The sequence below is a fragment of the Diaporthe batatas genome, assembly GCF_019321695.1.
Source record: "Diaporthe batatas strain CRI 302-4 chromosome Unknown Contig00010, whole genome shotgun sequence".
Taxonomy (NCBI): domain Eukaryota; kingdom Fungi; phylum Ascomycota; class Sordariomycetes; order Diaporthales; family Diaporthaceae; genus Diaporthe; species Diaporthe batatas.
In genome coordinates this window covers 466,285-488,405 of record NW_025408557.1, presented here as the reverse complement: position 1 = coordinate 488,405, position 22,121 = coordinate 466,285, and the positions used below count along the sequence as shown (strand labels likewise).

The window sequence follows — 22,121 nt, the reverse complement described above, 5'->3', positions numbered from 1 at the left end:
TTCAGAAAGAGATCGGATATTCGCACCCGCAAAAACGGAGGGTACACCTAAGGACAACCTTTAGGAGAACCTCCTAGAGGACAACCTCCTAGAGGACAACCTTCTCTAGGATGACCTTCTCTAGGATAACCTTCTCTAGAATGACCTTATTTAGGATAATATCTTATAGGATAAGATTATAAGATAACTAGTTTGGTACTAACCTAAGTACTTTAATCTGTAAGTTGCCTGGTATGGGTGTACCCTCAGTTTTTGTGGGTGCGAATATCCGGTCTCTTTAGAAAATGAAAACCGGCTATGCAGATACAAGGCAAGGGAAATCATCACATACATATGTACTACCTAGTCCTGGTATGCTCATTCATCGAACTATTGATGGAAAACTCCTGCCCTATCGTGACCTGGGCGCGGCTCAGCGATGGGTCATGTTGATTACTTCTAAATGTCAAGAACGAGGCCTACAGTATCCCTATTAATCCCAATATTGTCTCTCATCCGCGTCACTGTACCCATGGGCTGGGTCGTCATCTGCTGCTGGGCCCACAAAGGATGCCCGGCTCCGCAGATCGGATATCAACGCACCTCGCGATACCACAGAGCTGTACAAACCCCCTGACCTGAGCTGGACTATACAGTTTGTTGAGTAAAGCTCGCGGACTTCAATGCTCCTGTTGGCGCTGCCGAGAAGGGTCTTGACTACCGGCTGATCGCTGCGGGATGTGTCAGGTAGAGAGCAACTCTGCAGGCAGTCGACTATAAAACAGATATCCTCAGACCAACCGCCAATACTGGTCTCAAAATATGAGATGCCGTCGATGATGCAGTATACTGTAGAGCGTCGTGGGAGCTGCCTCAGCAACGCCAGGAAGATGTGGCAGACCGTCTCAACTTCGAGATCCTCCTCAGCAACTGATACCGTGCCCGGAAGCAGCGAGGACAAAAACCCAACATCCGGCGGAGGTGACTCCTGGGGCCACGAGAGGATAAGTTGCGTCGTGAGGCTGCGGATCAGCCCCTGCGGGCCCGCGAGACACCCCTCGTCGTCGACGTGCCGGCCGCAGAAGAAGTACAGCACCACGTCCGGGCCGCTCGGGGAGCCGGCAGGCCGTGGCGGCTGGTCAAGCAGCCCCTGCACGAGGCTGGCCAGGAACACGGAAAGCGGCGATGTCCTCCTGGTGGTGTGGTTCTCGCAGTGCCCGTCCACGAGGAGATGGTGCGGCCCGGATCCCTGCAGCCAGTGTCTGAAACGGCTGGTATCGGACAGGTAGGCGGCCTGTGCGATGGCCTTGTCGCTGAAGGCGTTGTACTGGCCGAGCGCATCGTAGAGGTCGACGACGTGGCAGCTGGTCTCGGACTCGTGGCAGAGGATCACGACCAGCTCGTCGAGGTTATACTCCACAGACTCGTTCTTTGGAGGGGCCTCTGGAAGCATTCGAGCCTCCTGGTGTTGCATTTCTGTTGGGAGGTCAGCGGCAGCCTTCCCTCGATCGTGTCCACGGAGACAATTTCTGTTTTTCTTTTTTTCTTTTTCCTTCCTTTTTTTTGTGGGGGGGGGGGGGTTCTTTTGATCTGGGTTGCTCACCAATAGCGTTAAAGCTGCGATTCCTCAGCACCTCATCGACTATCTGGTGCACCATGTTCAGAGTATAGGTCTTGCTTGCAGCTAGTTTCAAAGCAAAGTTCTCCGCGTGAAGGCTCTTGTTTTCCGCGTTTATCGCCTCGATCGTCTTGTGCGCCTCATTCATTTGTGCCACTTGGGCCAGGATTCGGTATTGACCTTCATGTTGCTGCATCCTCATCCAGCCAGTTTCGGCATATATCTGGTCGATGCGTTTTGCCATGTGGTCGCCTCGCCTCTCCTCTAATCGACGAATATGCACCCTGAGGGAATCCTGGGCAGCCGTGAGTGGCCGCAAGATCTCGTCTACATCAGCACTCACATCTCCGAACAGTTGTTTTGCAAATCTCTGCACCCCTTCAATTCTTGTTAGCCTCTAAAGCTTTACACTTTCCGAGAACGACGAGAGAGATGTGAGAGATAGCGATAGAATGGCTAGAAGGGCATGTTGCGCAGTGATTCACACATACTGGGTTGATCGGAATTATGGAGAAGGATGGCTATCAGTCGGGGTAGACAGCTGAGCAGTCCTTCATGCAAGTCGCGTGATCGGGTAAACAGCTCCTGGTCGTCTGGAAACCTTTTCAAAGCCTCGTGCACTCCTCTGAGAAGATTCGGGACTTGATGGAAGCACTCAAATATCTTATCGCAGGCGCGTGCCCTGCTCTTGACGGCCTGTATTAGGTTTACTTGTCAGTATATCTACGTACGGGATACGGAGGGGTATAGCGTGCGTTGAATAGTATAATTAAAGCTCCCTTTAGAATGCCAAGTCCATCGTTCTCGGGTATCCCTTCTAGCAGCGGGCTCAAGGTCCTTGTCAGGCGGTCTTTTCGGAATGCGCGCCGGACGATGTTTGTTTTCCCTTTCTGCTGGTATTCATACTCGGCTTTATCAAGCTGATCTTGTACCTGATCCCAAGTGCAAAGTTCCGGGTCAAGGTCCGCAAAAAACTTGTCGTTACGGTAAAATTCTTTGTATTTCTCGATTATATGTTGCAATTCTCTGCTTAGCTTTAGGATTTTGCCATAAATGAGCTTCATCATGGGAGCCCAGAAGGATGAGACAAACATACCGACTCATCAATCTAGGCACAAATTGGGCAGTCTGCCTGTCAAAGTGTGCATCCACATTGAGAGAACCCCCCAAGACATCTTTGCCGACACCGTACCTGTACGTGTTGAGGGTCGTGACAGAGGCTACACTACTCATTTGCGTCCGCAATGATGACGAAACATCAAGTGTCGGATTCATCATAGCATATACAGCTCATTCAAGCCCAAGTTTGTGAAATTTTAAAACCTCGAAAGAGGGTAATTACGGCGGCCAGCCGGGGACACGGCATTTGAAAACCCATGTGGGCTTTAAAACATACGCACAGCGGACTACGTTCAGCTGAAAAAGGGTGGGGGTTCCCTTGTCCAGCAACCTTGGAAGGAATGATTGAGGTGACTCGCCCCGGACATGACGAACCGTCGCACAATCAATGGTGCGTAAGCACTGTTCTGTTGTACTACCAACCCGGTGTACGAAAGGGTGGGTGGATACACATGCAGATTGCTGGCCTTCTCCTTCTGTCCTGATGCCTGGCGGCGGGTGTGCTACTAAATGATCCAACTGGATTCCCACGCGTGCCATCTATCGACCTCAGGATTCTTACTGCGTCAATGTGCAGTTTATCAAGCCTAGCTCCCCTCAAAGCGGCTCCTCCTGCGTTGTGACTGCCACCCCAGAACTGCACCTACATTCAGAAATCGTACCTCCAAAATTCTCGCCTTCTCAGGGCCCATTGATGCTACCCCAAATATTTGTCGTCTTTTCCCTCCTGTGCTGCCACATCACACGCATTCGATCGTTCAAGCTTCTCGTCGCCATCCACAACCAAATCTTTTGTCCATCTAACCCTGCTGGCCGATCGAGCTCACCCGCTATCTTTGATACAGTGCCACCTCCATGGACACAGACGAAATAAAAGACCGCACTGAAGATGGAGACAAGAAGAGTGAAAGTTCATCAACCGCAGGTCAGCCGCAGGCTCAGAAAGCCGATGTGCAGGGTACTGAGGTTGTCCCTGAACCGAAGACCATTGCATCCCCTAAGCGTGAGCACATTCGAGTCAGTCCTCCGAGGCCGAAGATTTGATCTGACGATAGACCTTGAAGTACATGAAACTCGAGCTCGTGATGATGCGACATCGGAGCTGGGAGACAGCGGAAAGGCTGAGTCGACGGACCGAGCGAAGAATCAAACCACAGAAGACGCCTCAGCTGATACCACAACGCTTCAAACCACAGAAGCTGTGATGGAAGCATCAGATGCCTTCATGTACCGGACGAAGCCAGTGGTTCGATACTGCGATTGGCACGAGTTCAAGAACAGGTACCCAGACGACGACGAGTATTGTGCCATCGAGACCCTCTTGGCCTCGAGGGATCTCAGTGCGGAGATCAGGCTCGAGCAAATCGATCGGAAAGCCAAGGAAAGACAGCGCAGCATACCGAGATCAAAGATCGCAGTAACACCTGCACAACCTGACGAGATGGGCCCTGGGGCTGTAGGCGACCAACGGCTCGAGCGTGTTCGAATCAATTCTGCATTCATCATTGGATACCTTTCGAAGGTCACTGGAGAAGGTTCGTGGAACCGGAAGCCTCACACATTTCTCAATCCATTCAAGATTTTTATTCATAACCATCGTAAGATGGAGGCCGAATTCGAAGTCTTGAAGGAAAAGTTTGTAAGTACCATCATGAGTGATACTGTCTGATCATTTACCTTTGCGTTAACGAGTCTCGCAGGCAGCTTCAGACACACAGCCAACAGCCGATATTCCCAGTTCGTCGGATAGTGTCGATGCCGAAAAGGATGTCGGCCCTATTCAGGCTGAAGCATCGGCCGACACGAAACTGGAAAGTTTCAAGGCGTATCAAGACATGAAGTGCTACGTGGACTTCATGAAGACTAGAATAATGCCTCTCTATACAATGTTTGAAAAGGCAGACCATCGCAACTCCGTCCAAGTAAGATACTCGGACATCTGGTATTTGTTCAGACCAGGAGATATACTGTGCGAACGCAAAATCCTTGGCCCAGATGCGTCAGAACCAATGTCCAAGACTGGTGGCCTCGATCTCCCTTCTGATTCTCTTGGGCCAGCCTCCGCTGATATGCAGCTATGGAGATCTTGGGCTACCTTACTGGATGACGATGGTTGGGAGGTAGATGACCTCACTGAAAAGTCTACAGGTCAGCTTTACGTGGAGAAGACTGGACCTAAGTGGGCGATAGAGCTGAGGCACTACCGCATCGACTTCGACGGTGAAGCCTTTGCCCCCGTCTCCCGCTCGAAGTGGGTCGCTTGGTACGAGGGGACAAAAGCCGTGACCAGTCTCCCGGTGTACCCAATACGATTCGCCAAGGACCATGAGCAGTTTCTTCAGCGTTTGCAGGCTCGGGGCGAAAAGTTCCGGGAGTTTGTCTTCACTCATAAACGCCCAACGATGTCGTACCTGGGATGGACTTTGACTCACGACCCTTCTGGCGAGCGGATCAGAACCCAACTGGGTAAACTGATCACTTTCCCTGAGCACATTGATAGTGACGTCGTTATCGACTTCCGCGAGACTTACCAATCTCTTCCACCGTGGAAACCTAACTTCCTTGCTCTGGACGACAGCATCCGCAAGCCTGTAACGACTGTTGATGAATTCGCTGTAGCCCATTGGGCTGCTAGGGATCGGTCTAAGCAGAGCAGCAAGAAATTTGAAATGGTGGTTCACACGGATGAGGTAGATTTCGCGAGGTTAGCTGAGTTGGTTGATTCCGGGGGCTTCTTGAAAACAATCCGAGGGACAGATTGGGCGAAAGAAGTTCTCCCGTCAGTCGGTAGACATCACCTTGATCCCGAGGATCTTGCCCTGCTACCATGTCGGGTGTTTGCATACTCACTTCGGGATCGTCGATTTGTCAACGCCGACATTCGGTATCTGAAGCCCATCAAACGCGAGCTAACAACCTTTGACAAGCTCAAGATCTCAGTCAACCACAAGAGCATGATAAAGTCACTGGTGCATGAGCATTTCCAGAAGAAGGAGGCTCAAGAAAAAGGCCGGGACAGGCAGCTCGAGATCTCAGACCAAGACTTCATTCGGGGCAAAGGCAGGGGGCTTGTAATGCTTCTGCATGGAGCCCCTGGGGTCGGCAAGACTGCCACAGCCGAGGCTGTAGCGGATGTCTACAAGAAACCCTTGTTTGCTATTACCTGTGGTGACCTGGGGACTGAGCCGAAGGAGGTGGAATCGAACCTTAATGAGATCTTCCGCTTGGCGAATGCATGGGATTGCATCCTGCTTCTAGATGAAGCTGAAATTTTCCTATCCCCAAGGGAGAAGAGGGATGACAACCTACAAAGGAATGCCCTAGTGTCAAGTATGTATTCCCTAAACCAAGACTAGGAGAGCCTGAGTTACTAACAAGTCTACTTATCAATAGTCTTCCTCCGTATTCTAGAGTACTATCCGGGTATCCTTTTTTTAACGACTAACCGCCCAGGGGCCCTAGACGAAGCTGTAAAGTCCAGGGTACATATTACCCTTTTCTACCCACAGCTAAGCAAGGCAGACACCGTATCCCTATTCCAGATGAATATCGAGAGACTGAAGATGATCGAGAAGCAACGCGTGGCGATCACACAAGAACCCGAGATGATAATTGAGGAAGGGAGCATCTTGGATTTTGCGAGGGAGCACTTCGAAACTTTTAGCTACAGTGGCACAGTCGACTGCAGGTGGAATGGGCGGCAGATACGCAATGCCTTCCAGATCGCGGCATCCCTAGCGCGCTACGAGCACTTTGACAGCACAAGAGACCCGGCGGCTGCGGCTGACGATGGGGGTCGCCCCGGCGGGGACGGCTCCTCGCCGGCCGGGAGCGGCCTGCGCCTGCTCGCTCGCCACTTCAAGCAGGTCGAGAGGGCGACAGTCGAGTACGACGAGTTCCGCAAGAAGATGCTCGGGGCCACGGACTCGGAGCTCGCCCGACAGAAGGAGGAGCGTGCACCCGAGGCTGGGGAACGCCCGCCACCCGGGGCACGTCGCCGCGTCGCAATGTCTTCTGCGCAAAGATACCCGCAGCCTACGCCCAGCGCGCCATATGCGAGAGACAGAGGCGACAGGCCAACGGGGCAGCGCGGCGGTGGCGATGGTGGCAGGTTGTCAGCAGAGTACGACCCTTACGATCCTGCCTACAACACGCCGAGGAGACAACCAGTAAGGCGGGCTCGTGCTGCCTACCAGCCTTTTGAGGTCGAGGGTGATGACCTGAACCCGGAATACGACGAAGATGAGCAGGCAATGAATCTTTAGGGCAATGGCTGACATCATATTTGACCTTTGCTTCTTGTCAGGGCCAGGGACGATGCTTCCTATGGGCGACACGAGCCCGGAAAGCGCGTGCGAGGCTTTTACCCGTATACACTTCTTTCATTGCGATCCTTGAAGTCATATAAGTAATGAGCAAGAGAGCTAGATCGTCTTCGGGATTTCTTTAGTTCCATAGTGAAACCAGAATGCTTTCCTTCATGCTGCACATGTCCACTCAAGTCGGTACACACCTGGCTCGTCCTTTGATTCGGCAGAGGGGCTACAATCAAATGACCCTGCGGCTCATGCCTCGCCCTGGAGATTTGCCCACGGCCTTCCTTCTACACGCCTTCACTATGTAATATTTAAGCGCGCTCGTAAGTGTCGGGGAACATTTGGATCGTTGCGTATGGTTAGCCTTGGCTGATGCCGCTGTCGCCCACGACGTTCCTTGTTGTCAGTGAGCATTGAGGCCATCAAGGCCGTTAAATTATAGCCAGTTGTTCTCCTAAAACTCACAACGCCTTAAAATCTTTATTTCTTCCGTTCACGCCTGCTACAGTTTAGTAAGGTGTATTCCCATAACGGTAAAGTCAGACTAATAGCACCCTCTTTCCATGGACCATTATGTCTTACACGGTTGAATGGAACGCAGGTAATGTGAGAGCGGAATCCGAGGATCTCTTTTTTTTATTTCTTTTTAGCTTGGGTACTTTTTCCTGGACGAACCTCTCGGCCACATGGCCGGTGTCAGAGCAAGCACAATGTCTTGAGAATGAGATATTAATGTGGCTCCGCGCTAATCGATGATTATCCCCTCAGGTCGATTACTATTACTCAAGTCTTCGACTATAAGAAAATTATTGAAATGTGAAGGCTAAAACCATCCTGAAGTCAGCCCCCAAACGCCGCGTACCAGTGAGCCATGCACCGCTTGCAAAGGTTCAGCTCTGGCGACCTCGGGATCTCTACCCCAAGGTTCATGGCCCATCACTTGAGCATGTACAACCACACCCGCAGTCGGTGTGATGAGGCTTGCAGGAGGATCTCAATGGCAACACCACAGGGTATTGAGGTGCGGCCGACTATTGGTAACTGACATAGACCATGTAGCGGATTCAGTGGTAATTGGCCAGATTCGTCCGGCTTTATCTCAGCCGACCACAGCCGCATCCAGTTATTACTAAGGCCCTAGAAAGGGGGTCGACATCACATCCCGAAAGTTGTGGGGGTTGCAAAATCTCTGGGCCTGTCTGTCATCGCAGAGCCTCATCGAGGCCACATTCAGCCTGCTTCACCGTGATCTATTTACGTTGAGGGCCGCCCTAGGATGGGAGAGAAAATGCAGTTCACGGCCCAAGAGTGCCTTACACTCGTTCATACATCACGGCCTTCGGTGCTAATCAAAGAAATTTACGCATAATTGGCCTCCTAATATCTTGACTTTACCTTTTCGGACTCCTTCGGGGACTTCAGCAAAATCATGGCCATGGACGGTGCTAATGACTCCGGGGAGTCTCGGAAGCGAATTATACTTGACAACGTCATTTACGAGCCTGTGAGCAGCGTTGTAGCCTCTCGTCAACAACGCTCACAAGTTTCCATGTAAAATGACAACGAGCTCAGGCGAATGGAGGCTTATAAATATAAGCCGCTGCGCTCAATGCGCAGACGTCTACGACTACTCCGTCTCCACGGTGGTGGCTTATCAAACCCCGAAATTACTTGCGAGCTATTCGAAGTCGAATATGACAAAGACAACCAGAATACAGTCAGAAGAGTTTTGAGCAGGGGCGAGCGAGCCGCCAGGCGCGAGAGGCGTGAGCGGCACAACCGAGACCGCTCCAATGACGGTCAGAGCCTGGATGTAGATGCTAGCGCAGTCGAATATGAGGCACTCTCGTGGTGTTGGGGGCAGGAGGTCAAGGACCGCGCCATTAGGATCCTGGAGAACGGCAAATACTATCGCCTGGCCGTCACGAGGGATCTCACTTTGGCGCTCAAGTACCTCAGGCACCCCCACGAGGAAAGGATCCTGTGGATTGATGCACTCTGCATCAACCAGGATAACCACGAAGAACGAAACCACCAGGTCCAGATGATGTCGCTTATCTACAGCGGTGCAAAGCAGGCTTGCATCTGGTTTGGCGAAGACACTGACGATTCGACCACCGCGATCAGGTTCATAGACGAGATCATGAAGCTGGAAAACTTTGACACGATATCGGAGAAGAGAGAAAACGCCTCCAAGTGGCAGTCCCTGCTTCTGTTGATGCAGCGCCCGTGGTTTTCCCGGCGTTGGGTCGTGCAAGAGATTGCGCTCGCGAGATCTGCAACCATTTACTGTGGCACTGACAAGATTCCATGGACGAACTTCGCAGTCGCAGTGGAGTTGTTCGTCGAGGTCGAAACGGCGACTCACAGGCTGTCTGAGGTGGTGCGCAAAGACGAAAAGTTTGGCCACGTTCCACAATGGTTCGAACATGTCTCAGAGCTTGGGGCTAGTGTCATCGTACAGGCCACAGGGAAGGTATTTCGAAGAGATAGTAACCAAGCCACCGATGTGGAGGAGAATATTGAGAGGAAACCTCGAGCTCGAGCTGAGAAAGTCGCACGCAAGGGCCTGAAGAAAGATAGGGCGCAGAATCTGGAGTCATCATCCAAGCCCTCGGCACTGAATCCACAACGACCGCTGTTGAGCCTCGAGTACTTGGTTTCAAGCTTATCAGTGTTCCAGGCTACACAACCTCGGGATGCGGTATACTCATTGCTAGCGATCGCTCGGGACACAGCGCCTTTCGCCGAAGTGCGGATCAAGTCTCAGGAAATATCCGATGAGGCAATCATCATGTCCACTGTCTCGAGCTTCTTGGAACGCAAGCCATTCAGGGTTGACTATAGTCGCGCATACAGTGATGTGTGCAAGGACTTCATTTCATTCTGCATCCAGGTCAGCGGGAGGTCTGATCCAACGAGGGCTTTGGATATTTTATGCCGGCACTGGGCACCGGAGCCGCAGTTAGTCGTTGGGGGCGTGATTCATCGGAAGCCGACGCCGTACAAGTTTCTTCCAGATCGAGAGCGTGAGAAGCTTTGGCCAATCAGCAAAGATAAATCGGCCAATGAAGATTACTGGAGGCGGGCTGAGGAGGACTGGAGGAACAACTTCAAGAATCGTGTTCTAACCTTTGATAAAGATGTGAAGCCCTTTCTCCCAAAGAAAAAAGAGCAGCCAAAGAAAGCCGAAGAGGTAGGCCAGGAGGAGCTTGGCGTCAGGGAAGATAGTGAGTCTGAAGAAGAGTCAGGGGGGAAGGAGAACAAAGAACAAGACGAGCAGGAAACAGACATTCCATTGCCATCTTGGATATCTCGTATTTCTGGGGCATCATTTGCACTTTACCGGCATCCTGGAATGCACAAGACGGAAAGAATTGGCAGGATGAACGCGGACCCTCTGGTCGGGCTGCCTCAAGATGGCCACAAGAACTACAGCGCCGCTCAGGACACCAAAGTCGACTATGACTCAGATCGTCGCTTGCGCTTCCGTAAACGGCCCGTGTCGAATCATTGCAGTCTGTTCACTGAAGGCTTCATCCTGACCGAGATCGCCACCGTGGCCGAGCCAGCGAGGCTGGGTGCCATACCGGAAACGTGGACCAAGGTTGCGGGCTGGGAGAACGCTGTCGACGGTCAGACGCTCCCGCCCGTGGAGTTCTGGAGAACACTCGTGGCTGACAGAGGCAAAGATGAGCGCAACCCACCGTACTACTACACGACGGCTTGCCGGGAATCGGTGAGAAAAGGTGGCCTGCGCGGCGGCTCGGTGGACACTGGTGCCCTCATCAATAGTGAGAGAAACTCTATTATTGCCGAGTTTTGTCGCCGCGTCCAGGCCGTCATTTGGAATCGATGTTTGATCAAGACCGGGAAGTCACCAAAGGTTCTCGGGCTTGCTAGTCAACATGTCCGGGAGGGCGACCTGGTCTGTATCATTTTCGGCTGCACGGTGCCTGTCATCCTGAGGAAAATGGTGAAGAAAGAGGGTGATTTAGAGAAGGAGAAAATGCAGGACCAAATTGAGTCCATGAAGGCCGCCATGGCGGTCTGCGAAGAGGCGTGCTTCCGGAAGCTTCGCTATCAGAAACGGCTCCAGAAAGAGCAAGAGCAGCCCGGCGGACAACTCGGAGAACTCTGGAAAGAAGAGGTCTTGGCAGAAATGGAAGAAGTCAATCTTCAGATGAAGATGTGGAGGGAATCGGAGGAACAGGACCAAAGAAGGAAAGTGGCCCAGGATAAAGAGCAAGCAATCAGGAAGAAGAAGGCCGATTTTCGCCAGGCATCTGCCAAAAAGAGAAGAGAAGGAGCGATGCGACAGACACCACAGCGCTTACAGAACATGAACCGGTCCATCACGATGCCAATCACTAATCGTGGGCCAATGGTCACTGGCTTCGCTTCTAACTTGGTGGAAGAGGGTGAAACCGAGGACGCTGAGGAAGTGGAAAGCACTAATGATGTCCTTCCGCAGGCACAGGAACAAGACGGAAAAGATGGGCCCGGGGAGACAAACCAAGATGGCGAGCCGGATCAATTCGAAGACGACAGGCAAAGGCAGAAGAAGGAGGCCAAGAGGGAAGACCCTAATGTTTACTATGAGTTCATAGGGGAAGCTTATATACATGGAATGATGGATGGAGAAGCAGTGAGGCTACACATCAATGAGGGCATACCGAGGCGTATGTTTGAGATTCGGTAGGTAGTCTGACACTTGGGTACCTACAAACAAATGACCAGCACCTGTCTGGAGCAGATCCATCCGCTTCAATGCCACTTATAATTGTAAGTTCAGAATAACTAATTGACGAAAACAGCACAACCATCAATGATTTCTTTTCTTCCTTGTGCTCCTTTTCTCCTTTCAAGACTCAATCCTGTCGCACTCTAGTGGTGTAGTTGAGTAAGCAAAGGAAGTTTTTGTAGGAAGGGAATTGTGAAGATCTCGGGCTTCCAAGGTTGCTATAAGTATAACATTACTAGTATTTAACACTCCAATCATGCAGTGCCCTCGAATTGGCTATCCACCGGCTACACGGCCCAGAAACGATGCAACTCATTTGATTTTGCGCCCGTAGGATGATCTTGGCTCGATGCTCGCCACCAATGAACTGGCTGAGCTGAAACTAAGACAACACAGTACGGTTCTCGTGCAGAATCCTTCTGGCACTGCCGGGACTAGTGCTGACGGCGGCTCGGAACCCCATCAGCGGGTGTTTTGTGCCTTCGATTTGGATCCAGAACGGCGGAAGTGGGCGGGTGAAATTGCCAAGGTTCATCTGCAAGACAGGAAGTCAGATGTTCAGTGACCCATTCTCATAAGAGTAAAAGAATAAGGCGGCAATTTGGGGGCGGTTGTTGGTAAGGTGAACAACTAGCGACGAAAATCAGGGGTTCGGTGCCGAATACTGTGCGACTTCAGTTCATGACTCTTGGCTGCTGATGTCGATCAAGTGATCCTTTCGAAGCCCCCAGCCACTGCAACGCGCCCACCCGCGGGTATGTCGTGGTCTTTTTCTGTTTTATTCCCTGACTGCTCAGTGCTCCTCGTGAACAGATACATCTTCACATCGAGGTGCCGACCACCGCAGTCGCCCAATCTCCGAAACGGGACATGACTACGACATCATCAGTCACCCTTCGAGGGGACTGGGTCCCTAGCAATCAAGCCAATTGCCTCAAGACGGACGACATTTGGCAATGGGACTATGGCATTTCAGAGGACCGGAGAACAGTTGTGGGCGGGCCTTCGCAGACGAGGGAGTGCCTCCCGAGGGCATGGAGCAGGGATATGACATACGCGGGCACGCAGTGTCCTCCCCGGTACACTGAAGCGTGCCAGGCGACAGGAGAGAGCCAGGCGGTTGTCTGCTGCCCAACGCTGCACGATTTCACCTGTCAACCGTCGTCTATTCTAACGACCGCTCCTCACGCCTCCATCTTCCGCTGCATGTCTCAATATACCGACACGGGCACCTGGGTCGTGACGCAGACATATATGTTGTCGGAGTCAAGCACAAATCTTGCGACTCCGACATACCAGCCCCCTTACCATCTCTTTGCACTTGCGATCATCTATGCAACGCCAACTCCGGTATGTGTTCTGCGGCATGAAAAATGAAAAGGACCTGTCACGCGGAACGAATTAGCTGACTGAATTGCGACCCCAACCGATAGGGAACCGATGCATCATCGACTGGTACCAACGCCTCACCAACCGCCTCATCAACCGACTCGACTTCCTCCGCCCCTATCCCATCGAGTAGTGAAGAACCCTCCAGCGGGTCACTGTCCGCTGGTGCGAGTGCTGGAATTGGTGTTGGGGCAGCAGCAGGCGCGATATTGCTCGCTGTAGCCGGGTGGCTGCTGTACCGGCGAAGGAAGAACTCCAGGCCGCGGGCGCAACCTCCGCAGACAGAGCCAATGCACCAAGAAGGTGGATACGGGTACTACCAGCACGGAACACCAGACCCAAATAAGAGCCATACACAATCGCTGCGCTCCGAGCTCCCGCCGCACAGCGCTCAGCGCACAGAGCTACCCACCCAAGCTCCTGTGGAGCTTGACACTGGACGTTGATACACCCGGTCTGGGCTAAAAATTGTGCAATCACTTCGGGGGTGGTTTGCTTCTGAATTGATCCGTACACATACGAAACCGTTTGCGGCCGCTTCACACAGTTTCAACGCGCAAGGTTTCCGCTTCCTAGGTTCGTAATGCAGGCGATGCTGGATTTGATGTGAAATAGATGATAAAGCTTAAACAAGGACGCGGAATTTCGAGATTGTATATATTACATAGCATTACTCACAGATGAGCATACTGGCATTATATGAGCGTGTATCAAAGTGAAATATTCTTGCGCAACAGACGACTCCTCGAATTTCTATGTTAGTATTTGTGAGTAATCATTTGAAACCCTTGTCCTGTTAAAATTCTGCTTACAAGAACGCCATCGCGTAGCTATTGATCGACCATTTGGCTCTGTAAAGTGTGGCTAGGTGGAAAGGAGTGCCCCCCGCCTCCGGTCTTCCAAGCTTCTGAGACGAAGAACAAAAATAGGAAAGGAAAGGAAATTCTACGAGGGCAAGGCCTTGTTCTCTGTAGGGGGGATTTCGAAGTAGGTGGAGTAAACATCAAATTCAACTAGTTATGATATGATTGATTGAAGCCCGCTTTACTATTAATCCTTCGACAAAGAACGCACCCGGGCAGTCTCGTTACGAGCGTTAAAGCTCGAGCACCTGTGAAGCCCTCCAACTAGAAATCTGGCTGTGTATAAACCTTTGGCGGAAATAATTCAAGTTTTCTATTAAACGCTTATGGAATTGTGTAAAGTCGACCGTTCACTTCGCCTCGGCCCAGCATTTCGAGACCTTTGGGAATATCCTCGAAGGGGATCTCCTCCACACATGGCTCAAGTGAGCCCGAGGCCAGCAGATCCAAAACCTCACTGAACTCCTGCACGCTGGCACTCGTCGAACCCCTTAATGACACGTTGTTGGTGACCAGAGAGGTGGTGGTGATCTGGATCTTCTGCGCCGCCAACCCGACCAGCACCACGCAGCCGCCAGGTCGGACTGTAGACACTGCCGCCTCGACCGTGGGCTGGGCGCCCGCAAAGTCCAGGATGACATCAAAAGTCTCATCCTTAAATTGTGCCAGGCTCGTGGCGCAGTCAACAGCGCCCACTGCCCGTGCCTGTTCGAATTTGTCCGTGTTGATGTCGACCCCGAACACTCTCGCTCCGCGCAGCGCAGCGATGGCGACGCCGTTCAGGCCCAACCCGCCGAGGCCTATGACCGCAACGGTGGCCGACTTGGACACTTGGCCCTCGGCAACAACGGCGTGGTAAGCGGTGGCGATGGAGTCGGTTGCCACGGCCGCGGCGACAAAGCTAACCGAGTCCGGCAGCTTGACGAGGTTTTTCAGCGGAGCAACCGCGTAGTCGGCGTATCCGCCGTCGCAGCCGACGCCAAGAGCTTCTTGGAAATTGCGTTCCTGGATGGGATGCCCGACGCAAGCCACGGCCACGCGGTCGCCGACTTTCAAGGATGAGGACGAAGGTCCGTCGCCCAGCGCGGTGATGACGCCGGCAATCTCATGGCCCAGTGTGATGGGCAACTTGCACATCCAGGCTGCACCACCCCCGTGCAAGACGTGTGTGTCCGAGTGGCAGAGTCCCGCAGCTTTGACCTGAATCAGGGCGTGGCCGGGCCCGGGCGTCGGAACCGGAACCTCGTGGAGCGCCATGCCCTCTTCGGCGCCCAGGAATCGGTATGCTTTCATGTTGATAACCGGAATAACGGAGACGGGCAGAATGTGAAATGAGAGCTCCTTGCTGAAGTGTCTGAAATAGCTGGAATGAAAGTAGAATGATCCCTCCTCTCTTCTCAAGGCTCTGGCGTTGGTTATATATATTCAAAATCGATTTTAGTCGGAAGCAGACGCTAGTCAGGTACACCGGGACCCCCGGAGGCCAGTCCGAGCACGGGCAATCACCAGACCGGGCCAGACGGAGGCTCTTACGGCACAGAGTATGATTCATAGTGAGTCGAGGGGAGACGGACCCATTAAAGTCAATTATGGATATATCATTACCCGGCTTTAGGGGAACATGGACCACTTACTCGGTGCCGGCCACCTACAACCACACCGACTCTAGTCAAGCAACTCAAAATCGCACACATTTTTACCGAAACACCGCGATACCTTGGAACACTTAACAGTATAGCTTCTCAAACTAAAGCTCCTGTGACTGACTTATTTCCATTTTGTTGTTCTAAACAGAGACGACACGCCCAACACCATCCTTCTAGATCTTCCCGAGGTTTTCGCCTGCGAGACTATCCTGTTGTTTCGACTTATCCCGATCGTTTGAATGCAAGATCTAATTAACGTTCTTAGACATTATAGCTTTAACCACATTATATTTTTTGTTTAACTATTTATCTATTTATTATCTTCTTAGCTTTTAGATTAATTATTAGCTTATATTTTAAGTATAAAGTTAATAATTATTTAAAGAGTATATACTTTTAAATTTATTTATATAAAAAGTTATTAACTTCTTTTATAAAGTTTCCTCTTCTATTATATTTTTTATATATTATATAAAAATAGAAAAATCTTTAATAATAAAGTAATATATTTAAAGGAGGAAAATTTAGTTTTAAATATTTAAACTTTTATTTTCTTTATATAATATTTATTTAATATATAGTAAATAAACTTTATTTAACTTTTAAAAAGTTTTAATCTTTTATAAAATTTATATAAAAGGCTTTTAAATAGGTTTATTATTATAACTTTTATTCTATTAATAAAAATATATTTAAAATAGGGATTATAATATATTTAATTTATTTAATAAAATAAATTTAAATAACTATTAAATATATTAATAGAGAAGAGTTAACTTATTAAGTTTTATATTATAAAATTATAAATTCTTTTATAAAACTATTTTAAAAGATTATTCTAATCTTATTATATAATTATTTCCTCACTTATTATAATAAATTAACCTTTAAGTTACTTATATTAATAATTTTAATATAATATTATTAAAAGTAATACTTTTAGTATTATTTATATAATATAAAGTTTAATTATATATTTATAAATATATTATATTCTCTTTTTTATTATTAATACTATATTTCTTTAAATATTAACTCTTAAATATTTATTATTATATCAAGGTACTATATATATTTTATATATATAAGGATTAAAAACGAAACTATATAGCTACTTTATAATATATAGTGAAATAATTAGTGTTTAAATATTAAAAGAGCCTATATATTCACACCTATTAAAACGAAGGGTACACTTATAGTACCTCGTTAGATATTTAAATAAATAGCTTAAAGATTAAATTACTTAGGTTAGTAATAAACTAATTATATTATAAACTTATTCTAAAAAAGATTATTCTAGAGGAGGTTATTTTAAAGGAGGTTATTCTAGGAGGTATGCTATAGGAGGTTATCTTATAGGAGGTTATCTTATAGGAGGTTATCTTATAGGAGGTTCTCCTATAGGAGTTTGTCCTATAGAAGTTTACTCCTTGGGGCTTGGGTGTACCCTCTATTTCTGCGAGTGCGAATATCCAATCTCTATCAGAAGAGAACGAATATTCGCAGGGCAAAAAACGGATAGTATAGGGCAACTTTTTAATTTTTTTTAATTTTATAAGTAATTTCTATAAATATTTATTTTTTTAAAATCTTTTATTATTTATTATTATTTAATTAATATTATATATTAAGAATTAAGTTATTAAAAATAATTAATATATTTTTAAATTTTATTTTAATAAAATAATGTTTAATTTTATAATAGTATATAATTATATAAATATTAAAGCTAAAATTTTAAAAATAATATCTTTAAATAGCTTATTTTTTCTATTATATTATAAGGTATTCTTTCTCACTTAGAATTAAATCTCTTTTAAAGTTATAATATAAAGTTTTATTTTTATAAAAAAGTTACCCCGTACCATCCGTTTTTTGCCCTGTACCATCCGGTTTTTGCCCTGCGAATATCCGTTCTCTATCAGAATACCAAGTCGTCGTGCTGTCCAGTGTCTATAATAACGTTATCGTAACACTGGCACGTTGCGCGCCCTTTTCTGTGCCAAGAATAAAGCGCCCATCGGCCGAAGAACTTCCCCTTTGAAAGCTCGGAGAGGATTTGCGTGAGGTTCCTGAAACATTCGCCACCTACCTAGGTATATACGTGGCCGACAGTTTTCGAAGAGGAACAAGCTTGTAGATACTCGCCCCCAGGTCCTCGGCCAGGTGATAATACGAACCAACCTGATGAGTGCTTCTCTGGTCTATCCGCTCTCCTTATAAGATTTGTGTGGATCAAAAGTCGCAACGCTGGAGTCTGTGAAGCAAAATGAATAAATTCATGCAGTGCATGTGGTATTATCTTGGGGAGACTTGGGGCTGTAGCTGTCGGTGAGCATTCAAAGTCCATCCATCCAGCAGAATCATGCGGAACTGAGTACAATGAATGGAATTGGGCGAATTATGTTTGCGTGTTTGAGTTACGCTGGGGATTAGGAGAACCTTGGAAGTAACGGACTTTTATAGCTTCCGGTGGTAGAATCCGATCAATCACTGAAGAATGTGACCGCCTATCAGGTTTTGTCGAAACATCAGCTTGAATCGGGTTTTAAGTGGCAGCAATCTATGATCACATGCTGCTGAATTTCCGCCCATGAAGTAGTAACCCCATTGGGATCAATGATAACATCTTGAGCTCCGACTTTCTAGCAAATTCTAGTTGCCTGTATATCTAATGCTCCTCACCGTTTCATCTCCTTAATCCCTTCCTCTGGCCAATAAAAAGTCACTGAACTATTGATTTCCTCTGAGATTATCTTCATCGTTCCAGGGTTTCCAGGTGGAAGACCAGTATGCCACCTGGTCTCCTTTGTGGGAAGTTTTGCCGTTGTCTTGGAAGTGTGAACGTGTTGGTATTGAAGTGCACACGGTTCCTGCTATGTAATGTGTCTTTCCCCTATGTCATGGGTCTCCCTCATGGCCCCATTCTGGGAATCGTATCGGGTCCTCGTCAAAAGCCCTGCACTTGCTTTGAAAATGGTCATACCACCAGTAACTTCTAAACCGGCTTGTTCGCTCCCAGCGATCCCTATATATATTGTACTTCTGAATTGAAATTCCCCACTCTCTTCGCAAGCTGTCCTTATGCTCCTGTATTGGAAAAGGGCACGGGGCCTCGCCAATTCCCGACTCCAGGAAGAGGAGCAGAGACGCGGTTTGTTCGTCTTTCAAGGCGTAGACATGGTATGTGATCCCATAGCGCCCAGAGTGAAACCAGATTCCGTTCTGCTAAAGAAGCGGATTAGTTTCGTTGGCTGTAGAATTTGGGACCAAAGTGGATAAGGGCCTGTACGCAAGGGTTTCATACCTCCGTACCGCTGTCTCCTCGATCAAATAAGACAATCCCTCCAAATATCTGATCTTCTGCCCAGTAACCGGCTATGTCGGCGATTCCGTCAGGGTATTGCTTCGGGTCATCGTAACGCCAGAGTGAGAAGGGCGTGGGCTTCCAGCGTCGATCACAGAACTCTTTATACCACTCCTCACTTGGATACTCCTCGTTTTGATGGAGTCCGCCATTGACCTCCTTGAAAAGGTGAGCCGCAGTGGTGTGTATAGCGACGGCTATCAGCTCAATGAAGGGCATCTTTGACACCCTAGAGCCGACTGGAGCGGATTGATATCGGTGTAGTACCTAGAGGACTTTATTAGAACACTGGAGTGTGAGGTAACAGCTTGATAACTTCGTTACATCTGCACGGATATCGAGCTTGTCTGGTTCAAAGGCAGAATGAAAGGCCCTCGTCTTTTCAAGAACGCCCGGACATAGCGTTCGGTGATTGTAGGCTGGCTCCGTTTTCTCAAGCTCATAGTGTACCAGGTTTGACACCACGCTGTACAGTGGCAAGCCATCGACAAGTTGTGCAAATGTTGTCTCGGCGAGTTCGGTCGAGAGAACGTTTTTCATGGCCCGAGAATACGCCGCCAGATGGTCCTCGTCCAGAGCTTGTGCCGCCGTTGTTGTCTCTAATCTCTCCGGCGGTGGTACGGTATCGTATTTGGGGTCGTTCCACGCTGGGAATTTCCACCAAGGCTTGAGCGACATGACGAATTGGCCCTGGATGATATCTGAACGGAATAATTTGGCTGCTGCATCAAATTTTGGAAAGCGGATTAGAGAGCTTGTGTATAAGAAAGAAAGAGTAAATCGACGGGAACGGTCCTTTTGAAGTCAAGCCGCTGCCTAAGTATTTATGAACTCGCGTGCGGCACAGCAGGTCTGGAGTCACCCCTTGTGGGGACTAGTACTCTTGTCTGTGACAAGTGAAGTAATACCCCCCCTGGCTAAATTTATATATACACATGTGCTATATAAAATTATTTATTTTTTTTCTCAAGTAGTTTTCTTTTAATAACTTTTTTATTTTATATCTTTAAATTATATAAAAATATACTTATACTTTTTATTTAAAGTTTAATAAGAAAATAACTTTTAAATATTTATTTATTTAATATTTAAATTTAAATAATATCTATATATAATTTTTTAGAAATCTTTTATAAATTTTAATAATAATTCTAAAAAGAAATTCCTAAACTTCTTACTTTAAAGTCTATAAGATTATATTTTTAAAATATTTAAAATATTATTAAAATAAATATTATAAAATTATAGTTTTATAGAGTTTAAAGTAAGGATGATGAATATACTTTTTATATAATTTTAAGTTAAGAAATAAAAGAGGTATTTAGAAAAGATTAGTTTAAGAGGTAGTGAAGAAATTTGTGTGGTACGTGTGTAAATGTGAATTTGGCTGGGGGGGGGGGGGGCGGGGCATTACTTCGCTTGTTATAGACAGTCGGACTCTAGTAATACTTCGTGGCAGGAAGGACTTAACGAAAGCTCTTTGATATTTGCCTGTTCTTCTCCTATTGCGCTCTCACGCGTCGCAACACTCACCCAATTTGGGATGAATCAAGTCACCCAAGTCCGCCGCTAGAATCGATTGATCTACATGGCCAATTGATTGATCTGTAGACTTGTCGACCTTAACAGCCGCTAGCTGGACGATCTCTGGATGGGACCCTCTTTCAGATCGCACACTACCACAGTAGTCTGGGCACGACTCAGAAACCATCGCCGCCTGGCTTCTCGCCAGTCCAACGGGGGGCAGTTGTGGCCGCGGCCCAAAGAGCCGGAAACCTCGTCGATCGTGCATAGGATGCAGCACCAGGTAGCGGTAACGAATCGTGTACTGGATGGGTCCGGGATCTCTACGTAGGTCTAGACACCAAACGTGCTTCGCTATACTCCGAGTCCCAGATGAGGTATGCTGGTCGTCCTGATCCATAAGTTGTTCTTTATTTTTGTTTGTTGCTGCTCAATGGATCTACAGTGTCGTGTTTTCCCTAAACCTTTCAGCCATGCGAGTGTAAGCCTTGTAGACCCGTCCGGGACGTGGGCACAGGGGTGATGTACCATGACTTGGGAACTGTTCAAATATTGGGAGGACCCAGAGAGACCTTCCGGAAGAGGCAATTTGGCTCCAGGGGGAAACGGCAGCATTTGCGGGTTTTGCGCCCAGTTAACCTCGACAGCAAGCGAGGAGGCCGACGAGCAGCCCTGCACCAACCACCTCCATTTACAGTCGTTGCATGTCTGCGCTTAAACGTACTGCGAGTAGTGAAATATCTAGCCTGGTTTGGACTTCCTAAGCTATACTTGTAGTCATAAAGGGTATCCTATCCTCCCGTCACTCCCGAGCTTCTCCAATATCTCTACAGACGACGCGAAGACCATTAATTCAACCTTGGCTCCGTACAAGGCCGGTTTCCCCCAGAGTGCTGCAATACGTAGACTTGAATCGTTTTGGTCGACCCGTCGGGAAACCGCCCTCATGCAAGTAAGGATCTGGGCGCCGCTCGCCGGCAGCACTTCCCCATAATTCCGCGCATCCGAGTGTAGTTACGAGGTGCATGCCATGCATGTGATATGGTGAATGATGTGTATTATTATCTGTGCGTCGCCCTCCTTTTCGTGGAAGGTCTGCCTCTGTAATTGGTCATCGTTTTCCATTCGTGGTGTCATTGGCCACGGCTGTCACTTGCACAGCGGGTGGCGCCTCCGCTGTCATGTGGTCAGCACGAGCACCCAGGTGGTTTCGTTGTCCCGCAGCTGCTTGGCGTGCATTTCTATGCATTCCAGCTTTTCTCATCGGTTTCTAATTCTCGGTCAGAAGCTCCAGGCGGCCATGGGTATCAAAGTGAGCAGATGGGCCGGTAGTTGCTGCCGTCGAATTCTCCCATTTGCTCAGTGTAGAGCTGTGGGTGCTCCAAGCGGCCGGTTGTGGCGAACGGTATGTCTAGTATGAGCGTCAATAATAGATCCCCGCCGGTGGGCCAATGCGCGAATTGCTTTACAAAGCACCGAGAAACTCCTCGATGTTTCCATTGATCCGTCCAGTGATGTTGGCGTAGTCGATCTCCACATGTGCCTTAGGTAGC

General features: G+C 48.5%; 6 protein-coding genes across 6 annotated transcripts; 3 read left to right on the top strand and 3 right to left on the bottom strand.

Moving 5' to 3' along the window:
• Nucleotides 1-203: 203 nt before the first annotated feature.
• KVR01_008650 (uncharacterized protein) lies at nucleotides 204-2,930 on the bottom strand. Its single transcript, XM_044790871.1, has 6 exons — nucleotides 2,694-2,930; nucleotides 2,353-2,623; nucleotides 2,089-2,293; nucleotides 1,583-1,975; nucleotides 332-1,455; nucleotides 204-228 (listed from the first exon to the last, which is right to left on the bottom strand). Exons 1-5 carry the CDS (start codon nucleotides 2,873-2,875, stop codon nucleotides 473-475), a joined length of 2,034 nt encoding a protein of 677 aa, XP_044642417.1. The 5' UTR covers nucleotides 2,876-2,930; the 3' UTR covers nucleotides 204-228; nucleotides 332-472.
• Nucleotides 2,931-3,075: 145 nt separating this feature from the next.
• On the top strand, nucleotides 3,076-7,197 carry KVR01_008852 (uncharacterized protein). The gene is made up of 4 exons (XM_044790842.1): nucleotides 3,076-3,719; nucleotides 3,781-4,355; nucleotides 4,417-6,046; nucleotides 6,110-7,197. The coding sequence occupies exons 1-4, from the start codon at nucleotides 3,572-3,574 to the stop codon at nucleotides 6,979-6,981; spliced, it is 3,225 nt and encodes a 1,074-aa protein (XP_044642619.1). The 5' UTR covers nucleotides 3,076-3,571; the 3' UTR covers nucleotides 6,982-7,197.
• A 1,310-nt stretch (nucleotides 7,198-8,507) lies between these two features.
• On the top strand, nucleotides 8,508-11,939 carry KVR01_008858 (uncharacterized protein; the record flags this gene model as incomplete). Its single annotated transcript, XM_044783025.1, has 3 exons — nucleotides 8,508-11,730; nucleotides 11,789-11,817; nucleotides 11,902-11,939. Exons 1-3 carry the CDS (start codon nucleotides 8,609-8,611, stop codon nucleotides 11,937-11,939), a joined length of 3,189 nt encoding a protein of 1,062 aa, XP_044642625.1. The 5' UTR covers nucleotides 8,508-8,608.
• Nucleotides 11,940-12,327: 388 nt separating this feature from the next.
• KVR01_008723 (uncharacterized protein) lies at nucleotides 12,328-14,017 on the top strand. The gene is made up of 3 exons (XM_044793673.1): nucleotides 12,328-13,126; nucleotides 13,210-13,932; nucleotides 13,996-14,017. The coding sequence occupies exons 1-2, from the start codon at nucleotides 12,647-12,649 to the stop codon at nucleotides 13,609-13,611; spliced, it is 882 nt and encodes a 293-aa protein (XP_044642490.1). The 5' UTR covers nucleotides 12,328-12,646; the 3' UTR covers nucleotides 13,612-13,932; nucleotides 13,996-14,017.
• A 335-nt stretch (nucleotides 14,018-14,352) lies between these two features.
• KVR01_008480 (uncharacterized protein) lies at nucleotides 14,353-15,321 on the bottom strand (the record flags this gene model as incomplete). The annotated part of the gene is made up of 1 exon (XM_044790344.1): nucleotides 14,353-15,321. The coding sequence occupies one exon, from the start codon at nucleotides 15,319-15,321 to the stop codon at nucleotides 14,353-14,355; it is 969 nt and encodes a 322-aa protein (XP_044642247.1).
• Nucleotides 15,322-18,578: 3,257 nt separating this feature from the next.
• KVR01_008459 (uncharacterized protein) lies at nucleotides 18,579-19,722 on the bottom strand (the record flags this gene model as incomplete). Its single annotated transcript, XM_044794285.1, has 3 exons — nucleotides 18,579-18,905; nucleotides 18,985-19,311; nucleotides 19,369-19,722. 3 exons carry the CDS (start codon nucleotides 19,720-19,722, stop codon nucleotides 18,579-18,581), a joined length of 1,008 nt encoding a protein of 335 aa, XP_044642226.1.
• Between the last annotated feature and the right edge of the window lie 2,399 nt (nucleotides 19,723-22,121).